Source organism: Thunnus thynnus, chromosome 16 (genome assembly GCF_963924715.1).
Source record: "Thunnus thynnus chromosome 16, fThuThy2.1, whole genome shotgun sequence".
Taxonomy (NCBI): domain Eukaryota; kingdom Metazoa; phylum Chordata; class Actinopteri; order Scombriformes; family Scombridae; genus Thunnus; species Thunnus thynnus.
In genome coordinates, this window is record NC_089532.1 from 26,376,049 (window position 1) to 26,390,654 (window position 14,606).

The 14,606-nt window shown below is 41.3% G+C and overlaps 1 protein-coding gene across 1 annotated transcript in view; it reads left to right on the forward strand.

Moving 5' to 3' along the window:
• Positions 1-14,606, forward strand: part of trappc12 (trafficking protein particle complex subunit 12) — a 36,432-nt gene that overhangs the window by 10,763 nt on the left and 11,063 nt on the right. Inside the window, exons 4-5 of the mRNA XM_067615038.1 lie at positions 9,203-9,316; positions 12,070-12,208. Coding sequence (XP_067471139.1) covers positions 9,203-9,316; positions 12,070-12,208 — 253 coding nt within the window. The remainder of the gene's footprint in view (positions 1-9,202; positions 9,317-12,069; positions 12,209-14,606) is intronic.

A 14,606-nucleotide genomic window follows, 5' to 3' on the forward strand; every position in this document is an offset into this window, starting at 1 on the left:
GTTTTCTTGCTATACACTTGTCTCTCTGATCCCGTCCAATCTGCACTACATATATAACAGTTTTCCTGGCACACAGATCCTACTCACATCCCAGTTTGATTTTGGCCTCTGCGAACGATACCGGTGCGAGGGTTAGTGATAACACGGCAAACAAGAATGACTAGCAAGAAATGCGTTGGTTGTGCTGCATATAGTTTGGACGGCTCTTTTAAATAGTACATTTCAGAAAAAAAATGGATATACTGTGTTGGCCTCCCCTCTACTTCTCCCTTTGTCTTCCCAGTGACCTCTGTCTCCTCTCGTGTCCCCACTGTGGTGTGGTCAGCAGTGGGCTTAGTCTCTGGCTCAGCACCACCCTGGGCTTGCCTCATCTGTCTCTCTCATTACCCCCCTTCTCTCCTCCTCCTCTTCCTCTTTCCCTCCTTCTCCTTCATCTCTGTCTCTCTCTCTCTCTCCCTTCCTTCCTTCTGTACTACCCACAAGAGACTCAAAACCTCTCTCTCCTCCCCACAGTGTGATGCCGTCTGGGCCGGGGGCCAGTACGAGTGTGTGCGTGCAGGAGATAGAGAGAGAGAGAGAGAGAGAGAGAGAGAGAGAGACCCACCTTGGCTGGGTCAGACAGACACACCCCCATAATCACTGCAACGACCCAGCTGCCGCACCGCACTTTGATATCATTGCCGTAACCTTTACTTGTCATTATCGTAACCTTTTTACATAGCTGTCATTTCCACCACCAGTTACACTTGCAAGCTGAGGTCCGGGTAATGCACTGTCAGCTTTTGTAGAGCTGAAGGGCATGTTTAAACCTTAGTGCTAGTTGTTTTCACCTTGCTCTGTTTGTGTTGGCTGCAGCCATATGCTCAGACCTACTGGAAAAGTGCAGATGGAGTTAAGACTGTTCTTTCTGCCTGCTTATTTATTACAAGGTGTTTTATTTTTGTACTTTTTTAACCATCACACCTTGCACGGTGATTGGCCAGAGGGGGAGAAAGTAGGCGGGCTTTTCTTTTTCATTCTTCACACAATTACATCCATCATTTACGAACAAATGATCGCAACACGATCGCTGCCTTCGAGGAGAGACTGTCCCCAACGTGTGAGTGGTTATTCCCATTTGTGATATTATCGCCCCTCACCTCACGTTTTATTGTGACCATTCTAAACAGGTATAAACACGTTCGCCTTCAGACATGTTCAGACCACGCGTCGTATGAGCTAGTTAGTTTCAAGCATGCCCCCACCTTAACCTCAGTCGTCTGCTGGCTAATTGTTTCTCGCTTTATTCGCTTCACGCTAGCAATTTCACCACGTTCCCTTAGCAATTAGCTTTGTGAGAACAATGCTATCATAACCAATAGAAATGATGGCCAACTAATAACCTTCCCAAGTCAGTCAGCATCAACTTCAGGTCTCTCAGTGTTGGGAAAACTTACTGTGTGCGTGCTATACTTTAGGAGTCATTGGATGTGAAGTAAGAGCGAGACAGAACTTATCTTGAATATTGTCTTCAACAGCGCTCTCAGAGGAAAAGTGTAAGGGAAATGGGACATGCTGTTATTGTTGACAACCAAGCCATCAAAAGCTATCCAGTTGCCCACCAGTCACTCAGTGGTTGATATTACCCAGAGGAGCATCGCTTAGAACTTGGAAGCTGTATTGAACCATCTCAGGGAGTGTGTGGAGTTCTCTCGCAAGGCATGAGCTACCGCAGCGTCTTCACATAATATATTACGCCAGTTTGTGTCTCAGTGTGATTTTTTTTTTTTTTTTTTTGAAGAGTCCAGCAATTGCCTGTGGGAGACAAAATGGCTGCTGTGTGAAGTTCATATCAGTACAGTAGCCAAGCAGGCTGTCCTCCAACTGGAGGGCAGCGTTCTGTCCCCTGTTTTCAAGTGTCTGTACATCAACTACAGAGGCATCAAAGTAAAGTTAGCCACTGTTACAGTGACTGGCATGCACTTTTAGCATATTACTTTTTTTTTTTTCCCCCCCTCCCCACACCCTCTGTGTAATCCAAAATGCCGGAGCTTAATTGAAGTTGCAAGGGAGCTCTGTGTTAACCAAAGCTGGGTGGAGGAAGCCTTTTTAAGTCTGATTCGCCTGGAGGCTTCGGGTCTTGCGAGAGAACAAGTGGGCGTTCGTTTGTTCATCAAGCTTTGTTATGCAGGTTTTTAAAAAAAAAAAAAAAAAAAAACTCACCAAAGGAAAGACACACTGAACTTGCGATCTTCAACACAATTAAGAAGCCTCACCCCTTTTAAACTTGCAACGAGACTAATTATACGTGTTTGTGGGTGTGAGTGAGAGAGATAGAGGATGGAAATGTGTGCACATTTGTATTGCGTTTGTCTGAGTGGGTGTGAGCATGTAGGAGTCTGTGTGAAGCATTGTAACACTATTGAAGTCACATTTGTTAATTATAATCAATGAATGTTGTTTTTTTTCTCTTATGCTGAACGTGCTTTAGGCATGTGCTCACTGAATTACCGATTGTGTCTATACCTCCCTCATTTATCAAAGTGAAGATTTACAGTCTCTAAGTCTCCGTCTCCATGTTTGTGCTGGATAGTTACCCGTGCTGTAGCTGGGCGAACGTCTGTCCTACAAGAGCTTCTCCAAGTCTGTAGTTAGTTATTTTATTAACACAAATAGATAAAACATTTGGGTCCGAGCAACATACAATAAACCCATTAATATTAAAAGGTAATACAGTTAACTACACAAAAACCCATCAGACAAACTATAGAAACGTGCTCCAATAGTGCAAGACAAGCATGTAACATAACTGTAACTCTTTTATCAGTGAACTTTATCTGTACATCTGTGAGGAATGCCAGTACACAGTCATGCTGTTTATAGTAGTCGGATTCATCAGCATTGAATCTTGAAGGGCTCGTGTGTTGTGTTTACTGCCGCAGAAGAGAAATAAAACTGGCTATTATGGGGTTTTTTTCAATGCGAAATGAGTAATAAATAGAAGTTATTACTCCATAAAAAATTGTTGGATTTATTTTCTCTTTGGAAATTTTGAGCTGCTTCAGTGGCTTTTGGATTTGAGTATTTTCCTGGGGAAGCATCTTCAGCGCAGCAGCGTCGTCACCCTGTGGGGTCACATCTGGATTCTCCACTCTTTTTTTTTTTTCTCTCCTCTCTTCTTTCATCTGGTATCTCTATTGTGCCAGGAACAAAGGCAGGTTTACTACCGACCGGCCTCAAAAACCAGCAACAAGGAACAAAAGAAAATAGCCCTTCCCCATTATCTTGCTAGAGACATGCCTACGTACACGATGGCTTGCGTGTAGGCAGATGGCAAAGTAGATAGCACCGCCTACGACGGACGCCTGCGCTCTTGCCCCCAGAACTTTGTGGAATTACTTTGTCGTATGTCTACTTTTCTGAACTTTCTTCGCACAAAATACTATATGACCTGGAAACTTTTCTAGCCGATGAGACCAGCTTTACTCACCATTTTTATGAGATTTTTCACCCCAGCTCGGACTGGCCCTCAGAGCTCCTCAGGGGCCAGGAGAACAAAGGCCAGCTTTCCCCCAGGCAGTGGAGGAAACACCAAGGGAAGTGCACCGGCATACAGAACGAGCTGCAGGCCCGGGCACACATGGATACTGCTGCCCTGTATCCTCTTAGCAAACATCCAATCCTGGACCTCAGTGCCAGGATCAGGTTCCAGTGGGACTTCAGAGCCTGCTGTCCTGTAGAGCAGAGAGCAGAGAGTCGTCTTCAATGTTTGACAAATATTAGCAAAATAATTGATGAGAAAACACATAATTGCAGGGGACACCGGTGGCAGCATCTTGATGATATTAAAAGTCCAATGAAAGCGCTGCATTTTCCATATACGCCACACAGACGTTTATGGGTTTGAATAAACGAATGAATGAATTATCTTTATTTACACTGTGCTTTTTACATCAGAGCCATCTCTAAGACGCATTGCAAGCACACATTACAACAGACAGTGTTGTCAAAGTAACAGGCCTGTGTCATATGAACAAAATGAAGGCTGAGCCTCACACTGTAATTTTACAGTTTAAAATATCCTAGAACACTTTTGTAATTTTTGGCATTGACAAATTATAATTAAATCATACCTGCTTACTGGCCTTAGGTGTGGAGTATATCAATAGAGAAGAGAAGGGAGAGGAAAGATACGACCCAAAAGGAAGCTAGAGTGTAGCTGGTAGAAATCAACAGACTGACAGGCTTCTTAAAGAAGACAATTGTCAGTCAGTTGATCAAGTATATTAGAATCAGTACATTGCTGTGTTTTTAATCTCATGTCTTATCTAGTCTATGTTGCAATACATAGACTAGATAAGACATGAGATTAAAAACGTGTTCCCCCTAAAAATAACTTTGTTTTGTTGAATAAAAGAACATTTATGTTTCTAGTAAAACAATACATTAACCATCATTGTGGCATGTCTTGATAAACTTCACAGTGAAGGTGTCAATGAATAAATAAAAAAAATAATAAATAAGGTCATTTTTAATATGCAGTAAATTCAGATCAGTGTATCTTATGGAATAATGGCATTAGAATGTGTCAAAGGCCACCAAAGTTGGACTTTTACAGCCATAATTTTTCTCCAGGGGGGCTTGGCCTCGGACCCCCCAAGCAGGCTACTTTTTCCCAATGGCTGGCTACTCCATATCCTTGTGGATAGTCCTGCTCACCCAGCATGGAGTAACTGGCTCTGACGTGTCGACCCCTTTATCTTCCAAGGGAATTCACCTCCTCTGTAATTGTCAATGTTTGTATTCCACCACAGGCCGACATCGATACAGCACTCTCTATTCTATACAAGGACATCTGCTCATTTCAGTCAATACCAAAAGTTTTACCTTACTTTTTCCAACACATCAGGTGTAGCACCAGGAGTGAGAGAACCCTAGATCCCTGCTATGTACAGCAGCCATCTCAGGCTCTCCACACAGGCGCTCAGGATGTTTTACGTTTTACGCAGGCATCACCGAGAGCCTCCTGGCTGGGAATATCACGGCGTGGTTTGGCAACACCTCTGAGCAGGACCGCAAAGTGCTGTGGTGCATTCAGCCGAGCGTGTCACTAAGTGCCCCCTACCTGCCCTGCAGGGCATTTACACATGGTGGTGAAAAACCAGGGCAGTGAGGATAGTTAGGGACCCCAGTCAGCCGGACCGCAGCCTGTTCTCAGTGCTGCGGTCAGGCTAAAGATACCACAGCCTGAGGACCAACAGCGAGAGGCTCAGGAGGAGCTTCTTTCCTCAGACAGCCCAGGTATTAAATGAGGGGGGACGGGGGGGGTGGACATATTTCACTGCCATTGTCCTGATAATGTGTATGTGACAAATAAAACTTGAGCTTGAGCACACTTCTTTCACCAAGCCTCTGTAGTCAATTGCTCATTTAATATCACTGGCAATAAATCACCATGGTAATGCCTCCTCATTTGATTTGGAGGGATCTGATTATGCCTTATTGTGGAGTCATTTGAGCTGAGCTAAATTATTAATCACCATTAAGCTATTGTTATTCTATTTTTTTTGTCCTCCCGCCGCCCTTCTGGTGTTAATTGAAATCACTCAAACCTGTATGCTTGATGGCGTTTACGGCAAGCTATCGTTAAACACTTTGTATGTTCTCGTGTGAATGAGAAATAAGTTTACCTGAACTTTCTACGCATATCATAATAGAATGTATCATTTTTGTTACAATTTGTGTTAGCAAATGTATGAATGCCACATTGTAAAGTTCAGATAAAAACATTTCTGAAACCCAACTAAAGCAATGGAAACAAACCCAGCAGCAGGTTTTGGTTCTTTAACCATTTTTTCCTATAATATTTAAAACTGATTGCTGAATATATTCATATTGTTGCGTAGACCAATTTATTTTGAACAGTAGCACTGCTAACAAAGCAACGCTAATTGACAAAAACAATGTATTTCCTGTACCTGCTTCACAATAAAATGGGCTAAAATGGCAAAGACGTCTGCCACGCCACCATCGCTACGTCCCCAATACCAATCTGGTTGGTGACCTGTTGCATGTAATCCCCCTCTCTTTCTCCCCACATTTCCTATCTGCCTGTCAAATATATTAGGTGCTGCAGCTAACAATTACTACTGACTAACGATTATCGATTAATCTATTGATTATTTTCTCGATTAATTTATTAGTTGTTGGGTCTATAAAATGTCTTCTTTTCTCCTGACCAACAGAGCACAGCCCAAAAATATTTACTGTCATAAAGGACTAAAGACAGCAGAGAATATTCATATTTAAGAAGCTGGAGCCATACAATTTTAGCTTTTTTTTCTGAAAAACAAGTTCAGTGTGGTTATATGCCATGCCTACAGCGGTGGCTAAAGTGGGCTATTCTGCTCCTGTGGAAAAGACATCATCAGAGTCTGACCTGGTGAAATTAAAAAGACAGAATAGGAAGTTCAATCAATGTAATATAATCTGACAGCTGAAGACAAGACCCCATACATTTCTTAATGTTAGATTAGCATCTTGAACAGAGTCTATCTTATGATTGTTCTTACACTTTTTTCATCAGCGGGGGTCAGAGCTCAGGTTCAATCATTTGAGATGACAGCGGAGCAGAGAGACATCCGTCGATATCTCTCTTTTAAAAAAACATTCACAGCCTGGCGCTAGTATTAATGGAGACTGAACCCATTGCCTTCAGGTCACAGAAGATCGCCTATCGAACCACAAATCCTGCCTGCTGTCCACTCAAATCACAGCTCCTCTATTATGCCTGTAATCTTTGCTTTGGATTGCTTTGGTTCAAGGCCTTAAATTATAGGCTAGTAGGAGATAATATCAGACCATAAAGCTATGCGTAGCAGCGATGCTTCATCATTACATAAGTCCTGAGCTGAAGTTGACTTTCTCAGCTTGGAGGGGGTTTTCACTATAGCTCCTCCCAGTGCCTCTCTGCAGCTGCTTTGGCCCTCAGCTCTCCTCTCTTCATCTCCTGCTCTCCACTCTGCTACCCACTGCTTCTTTCTTTTCTTCTTCCATCTCTTTTGGCCCAGAGTTTCAGTTTTTTCTTTCTTCCTTCCACTATGGCCAACATTGACTTCTGCACTCTTTCAATACATGTGGGCCAGATTTCTTCCATCCATATCCTGCTTAACCTCTGTTGAAACTCCTTATCCCTCTGTGCCCTGTCTTAACTCTCTGCGTATGTATGTATGTATGTGTGTGTGTGTAGGAATGCAGAGACTGTTCACTACTGCTGGCTGTTCTCATTTCCCCTACTCACCCCATATCCCAGTCTCACACAGACAACCTAGAAACACACACACACTCACACCTGTCTTCTTATGCCCTGTGGCAGGGCAGCGGTGTACTGTAGCGTACTGTAGGATATGTGTGTGTGAGTGACTGCAGCTGCTTTTGGCCATCCTGGCTGCCTCCTCGTTTTCAGCTTCATTTCCCCCCCTAATGAAGATTCAGAGGCAGCGCAGCTACTGGCACAGGGCATGAGCGAGGGGAGGGATGAGGGAAGGAGCAATAGAGGAGGAAGCAATGACAGCGGGAGAAGAGGGGAGGCAGAAACCAGAGTTCGAAGAAAGGGAGAGGAAGGAGGCAACGGCAAGATGGAGGCAGGGGTGGAAAGAGGGGAGACTGTGGGAGAATTCACGAGGAGGAGAGATAGGCAGCGAGGCAGGCAAAAGAAAATAGTCTGGTGAGAGGAGGAAGAAGGGAAAGGCTGATGAGTTTTGTGATACAGATGACTAGAAAGAAAGTAGCCCTCTTTCCTCTCTGCTAATTAGCTCCCTGGCTGTGATGAATGGCACAGCACTTAGGACCCAATCGGCGAACCGACCTTGTCATGTGTGTTGATGGGGTGGGGTGACTCTACACCCCTCTCCCACCTCTGCACCCCCTCTTACCTATTGTGCCACCTCCTGTGGAAGCAGATGCTGCTAATATCTAGGAGTGTGCGTGTCTTTGTGTGTGTATATGTATGCACACACTCACCTGTCCACCATTTTTGTGTGTGTGTGGGCGCTTTGTCCTCCAGCCTCAATGGCTGGCAGTTCTACACACTTGTGTAAAGGCTTTCAATTGTGCGCCTACATACAAACACACCTGGCTCATTCGCTGTCCTTTGTTTTGCAGCATTAGACCTCACATTATTATCAGTTGAAATTGATGATTGATGATTAGTAATGATGGAACAACCCTTTATTGCATCTAAGCTGTCCCAAATATTAACCCCTGTACATTTAAGGCCTAAAAAGATCCTTGGCTTTGATTTTTTTCTTTTCTTTTTTTTAAACATTGTCTTCTAGAAGTCTTAAATATCCTGTTTTTTTCTTACTGCACTACTTTTCCACTGAAAAATCTCACTGTTTGTTCAAATACCATCTGTGTTGTTGTTTTTCCCATTGCAGATATTAGTTTGACATGTGATTAATTTGGCATTTAAAAGCTCTGTAAATGTATTCCATTCTATTACAACTTGGGTCTTATTTTCATTGGTTTTGCCATCATTTTTATGCGTAAATCTTGCACATACATTGATGGTCTGGGTCATGGTTTCCTAGAAATCCATCCAATAGTTGTCAAGAGATTTCACTAAAGCCAAAAATGTCAACATAATGGCAGCAATAAAGGTAAAAATCATGGGATTACCAATGTGTGTTGTATTGATTGTCTGGGGACCATGAATGAATGAAAATCTTTAACCTGTTGGTGGTGATAAAAAGTCAAAGGATCCCCAAAGACCATTAGGTCTCGTCTCCTGAGCACTATGAATGTCTGTACAAAATGTAGCCTAATGGAAATCCATCCAATATTTGTAAAGACTAAAGAACTCACTAAAAAACAAAAGCGTCGTCATGGTGGCACTAAAAGTAAAGTCAGAGGATGACCAAAGTAATCAGGATTCATCCTCTGGGGACCATGATTGTCTGATTTACAGACTGACATTGCCATGCTGCTACCATGACTAAAATGTTCCTCATGAAACTGTTAATAGATGCATTTGAACACTCAAAACCAGGTGCCTGATAGTGATACCTTGTTCATAATGTGTCCTCTTGAGTGTGTTTGTGAGTATGATAAGTAGAATCACATTGATATATTTTATCCCCAGGTCTTTTTCCATATTTTCATCATTCAGTCATGTTGGTGTGTGTTTCAGATCCTGTATGTTGTGTTTCTTCTCCCCCTGCAGAGCAGTAAGAACTGGCGGGCTGCAGTGGATCTGACAGGCCGACTGCTGACAGCTCATGGTCAGGGATATGGAAAGGCTGGCCAGCCAACCTCCCACACCACCGACTCACTGCAGGTAGCACGCCAGTGACTTTCTCTCTGAATCCATCCATTCATCTGTCTGTCTATCTCCGGGTTTCTGTGGGTGTTGGACAGAGTTGAAGCCAGGACATGTCTTGTATGACACAATAATGTAATAATTTCCCAATCATAAGTGAAAATGAAATATATTTTGGACTTAACTTAGTTGAAGACAGACCTAAAAATATGCTTGTACTTGAATATTGTAATGAAATGCTCTTACTGATATTGTATAACCATTTCCCTGATTACTTAACACCCTATTTTTTGTCAATTTTTTGGTTTCCAACCTGATGATATGATGATAATTTTGGATTTCACTTCGAGAGGATAGATGTAGAATTTGTCTTCCTCCATAATATATCTGCACAGTAGGTTAGGTATCATCTAACACAGACATCTGTAAAAAGGACGCATAGTTTTCATTGCTTTTATACATTCAGTCAGTGTTGATGTGAGCACAGTTTTTGTTCCTGTTTATGGGGCTCTATCCAGAAGATGGATGGCTGCATAAGCTCATTAAGAAGCCCACCCCCATGGTTGGTTCTGTGCATAAGATCTGAGATGAATCAACCATGAATTAACCATCTTAGCAATTTTAAAGTCCAGGTTTAAAGGATGTGTCTTTAATGTGTTTTGTGGATATTTTTTCTTTATTTCCCTAAGCTGGATAGCCTGAACTGTAGCCATAAAACAAAACATCATCCTCATTCCAAAGGGATATGCATCAGAACAAAATGATGAGTGCTGGGCAGCTCTGTTAACCTTTTACCACCCACTGTTCCACCCACAGGACCCAAGCAGTGGGTGGAACTGTCACGGACTGCTAGCACTATAAAAAGCTATACGCACATGAACGAAGGCTGCAACTAAATGTTACTTTTATTATCAATAAATCTGTAAATTATTTTCTCAATTACAAATCTAATATGAACATGTGATATATGTATTACTAATAGATGAGATTATTTCTGAAAAAAGGATGTCCTGCTGTATAAATAATCCAGGTAATGCAAGGCAGAGTATACAACTATACACCATGAGAATATGCTGTCTCCCTGCATTGAGAGCAGTCTGGCAGTGAGAAGTGCTATTTGTCCAAATTCATTTCAAGCCTCTAACAACTAATTAAAAATAGTAAATAATTCATCACACACATATACATTCACATCAGCTCCCTTTTTGCTCTGAAGTCTTCTCCAAATCCATCATAAAGATGTTCATCTGTTAACACTGAACTCCGCCAGGCTGTGTCGTCACTATTAGTTATGCAGCCCCTACTGACATCTGAGAGTCTGTGTTAACAGCAGGAGGCAGTGTTGTGGTGCTACAAAGTGACGACAGGGGTCGAGAGAACAGTTTCTCTGCGGGTTCACATGCTGTTTAGGAGCTTCTAGATCCTTCCATGTTGTTGTCTCTCAGAGACATAGTCCATCTCTGATTACTGATCAGATCAGGATACCGCTGCATGTGTCTGGGATTCCGTCCAAGTGCACTTGGCTCTGTGCTGTCAAAAGCTCTTGAATTTGCACAACATGGTCCTTGAACAGCCTGTGACCTCCAGATGTAGAGAAGGCCCACACAACAGTACAGCATCCTCCGTTGTCGGGTTTTGTTAAACGATTAAAATATTTGCAGTAACTCTACACTGCAGAGCTATAATCTTTAAGGATAGAAATACTATAAAGCCTAGTGGGTTATTTCCATGGTGGTCCTCCAACGTACAACAAACACAAACAGTAAGACACCAGACAAACACAGAGGACCATCAGCTGGTAGAGGAACAATAAAGGGAATGGTACATGAACTGGGGTGGTATTGGCCTTTTTTAGCTAAATAACATATATTAGTCTGTTTATATGTCTGTTAACAAGAAATTGCAACACAGAAACGCCAGAGAAATGTCAAAGATATATCTCAGTTTTGTTGTATTTGTGTTGTTGCTTATAGTTGTTATTAATACCTGATATTTATAGTTTTATTTCCAGTGATTTTTGCTCTTTAAAATATATTGTTTTTGGCCATTTTTATTAATTTTCCTTGTAACTTAACCTGTAATTATAAAGTGTCTCCACTCAGTAGTATATCTTGGTCAGAAGTCTTTAATAACCAAATTTAAGGGATACTTATATTAAAAATGTCATTATCGGCCTCAAAAATCCAGCATTGGTCAGGTCAGAATTGCAACCCCATAATGTAATTCCAAATAATGGACTCTATATATATAGATTAATGGATAATGACAATAATAGTAAGTCACAGCCCTAGAAAAATTAAAACTAGAGCCCAACGATATATCAGTCTCCTTCTGCACTCCAATATAAAAAAGGTTTATTTTTATGACTTATTATTTATTAAGCCATTTATATCATTTCTGTTTTTGTGAGTAGCATAAAGAGACGACAAACTACATTTCATTATACAATCTTATTTGTAAAATGATGATAATAAATGAATCTTAAATCTTGAACTACAGATTACTTAATAAATTCTGCGCTAATGTAAGACCCAATAATGTAATAAGGTATTACATTATAGATTAAGTTATTACTGTTGAAATGTTCTTACATTATTTACAGTTTCTATAGTACAATACAGCTGTGACCAGAGGACATTGGAGGATTTGCATGATGTATCTCTCCTCTGTGAACAAGAACTGTTTCACATCTTGTATTTGTACTTGGAACTATTTGATTCATGTTTTATACATTTTACAAACAGAAGGAGGTGTGTTTGTGTGTGTTCCAGCTCTGGTTTGTGCGGCTGGCCCTCCTCACCAAGCTGAACCTCTTCCAAAATGCTGAGCTGGAGTTTGAGCCCTTTGGCAACCTGGATCATCCAGACCTCTACTATGAGTATTACCCGGCTGTTTACCCTGGAAGGAGAGGTATATACATGCATACACAGCCTGTAATAAACCATACCATCCTCCTTCCTCTAGGGTAATTATTTATTACCTTTATGTTGTTGAGCGCTTCAAATGTGGATCCCCAGGACTGTTATATAGATACTCTTGCATGGTAAAATCATATCGTTTTTCACATTTCATATGTCCAAAAGCTGTTATATAAATTTTCTTGAAAGGCTGGCTTAAGGGTTGAAAAGTATTCACGACTGTGCTGAAAAGCATCTCTTAAACTGGTATCTGTGAGTTTTGATTGCGTTATTAGCCCGGTCTCTGAAAAGATTTAGCATTTTACCCACGTTTTTTTAGGATGCACAAGCACACCACCACTGTCCTATTAAATATTCAAAGGAAAGTTTCTGCCAGGAGCTTGATATTAGACTGTATCGTTGAGAAGCTCCAACAACTCTACTTGTCTCCAGCAGTTCTTTGGTTTTGTTTTTCCTCTTTTTACACTGCATGAATTGCTCTCTAATGTATTCCCATTACTTTGGATCTGCTTCGCCCCTCAGGCTACCACAGTGAAGGCAGTAGCAGAGACACAGCTGCACACACACACACACACACAAAAGCAGACTTGATGCTACACCGCACAGCCTTCTAAAGAGAGCACCGATTGACTTTCCACTGCTCAATATTAAACGCTTTGTGCCCTGCTAGGTGCTCGCAGACAAAACTGGCACGAGCTTTGTAGCCTGGCATCAGAAGTCGAACATTTCTCCGGCCCAACGCTTGCATCGACTATCTATTACCCATGATCACACTCTTAGAACGCCTTAAGAGACGGCTGCCCATGTATCACTCTCCGAAGAATTAGGATTGACCGAGCGCTCGAGAAAGAATCAATGTTTGTCAGTTATTAATTTGTTTGCCAAATGAAAAGTTGAGTCCAATTTCAACTCAGAAATATTAAGACCTGAATGCCACATGCCTGAAAAGTTGCATTCAATCATGTCCTTTTTAAAGCTGTATCTTTACACTGTCCTTTCAGTCTAGATTCCTTTCATGTACGAATCAATACATTAACAGAGAGAGAGAGAGATATACCAGTCTTCTCAGGTAAAGTCTCAAGTAAAATGTGCTTGTGGTCAAACACTACTCTTCCCTGCTTCTTCGAAAAGGGTCCCTGTGTTTTTTTCCTCATCTGGATGGAAGAATAACAGCCTCTACACATGTGCTCTTTAAAAAAAAAAAACACAGTCAACTGGTTACATGTCAGCCAAACAAAAAGATGGCCACGCTGACAAGACTTGGAAAACGAATTAATATGCTGAGGCAGGCAGGTAGGCAGAAAGCAGGGGAGCTCCAAGTCTTGTTAGTGGTCAAATGTCTGAAGCTGAATCCACCATATTTCCTCAAATAATTTATTTACCTCAAACTGCAGAGGATACCAGGCCTTTATTGGAAGCAGGCTTATATTAGAGAGAGCCTTTATTTCTAATTCCCTCTGTTTGATAAGTATATTTGCTCATATTTTAGTACGAAGCCTCTTTGTTTTCCTGATCTGCTTTCATTTGCTCTGTTAAATCGTTGTTACTACATTGTTGTTACATCCACTTCCAACATGTGGAATCTCGCTGTACAGTAGCATGCGGGTAGCCCCACCCACCTAAGAGATATTTGATTAGCCACCAACTAAATGCAACAAAAGAACACCAAAATTTTATCTATTAAATTTAGGGATCAGTTTCACTTTCTTTACATTTTATTTCCTTACATTATGGGCTAAATTGTACTTCAAGACCTTCTTTATACTCCCACATATGTTATACATGCCACATATGTGCTTCTGGTGGAAAAACCTTTTTGTTTTGATTTATTTATTTTCTGCCTAAAAACAATCAAATTTTAAGATACTGCACCTGAAAAATATCAAAATGGGCCTTAAAAACATTTGTACTATGTGTGTAGTCGCATCCTCCAAAATACCCAGAAATAATTAGCTATGGTTGAAATGAAGTAATATTGCTCAGAAATCTGGCGTTTATAAAGTTTGCTCTGACTGTACCCTGAAACCATTGGCAGGAATGCGTATCTCCTACAGGCTCTTGCACATACATGTGTGTACTTGTGTTGACAGAGCATGAGATGCAACAAAATAAGGACCAGCACATCAAAACATTGCTCCGTAGTGGTCAAAACCTCCACAGGGTACCTTTTTAAAATATATTTTCCAGGGGCTTCACAGTGTTGTGGTTTCATAGGTTGTTTTCCCTCTCAGTTACAAAGTTGCTCCAACTCTTCTAACAGACACTGTAAAGGCATTAAAAGTCTTAATTTTAAGCTGATGAAACTTGCTGACACCCCAAGAGAAACAGAATAAAGAATTAAGCCAAGAGAGAGCCATGTTCGGTCAGCAGAAAGATAAAATAATGTAACA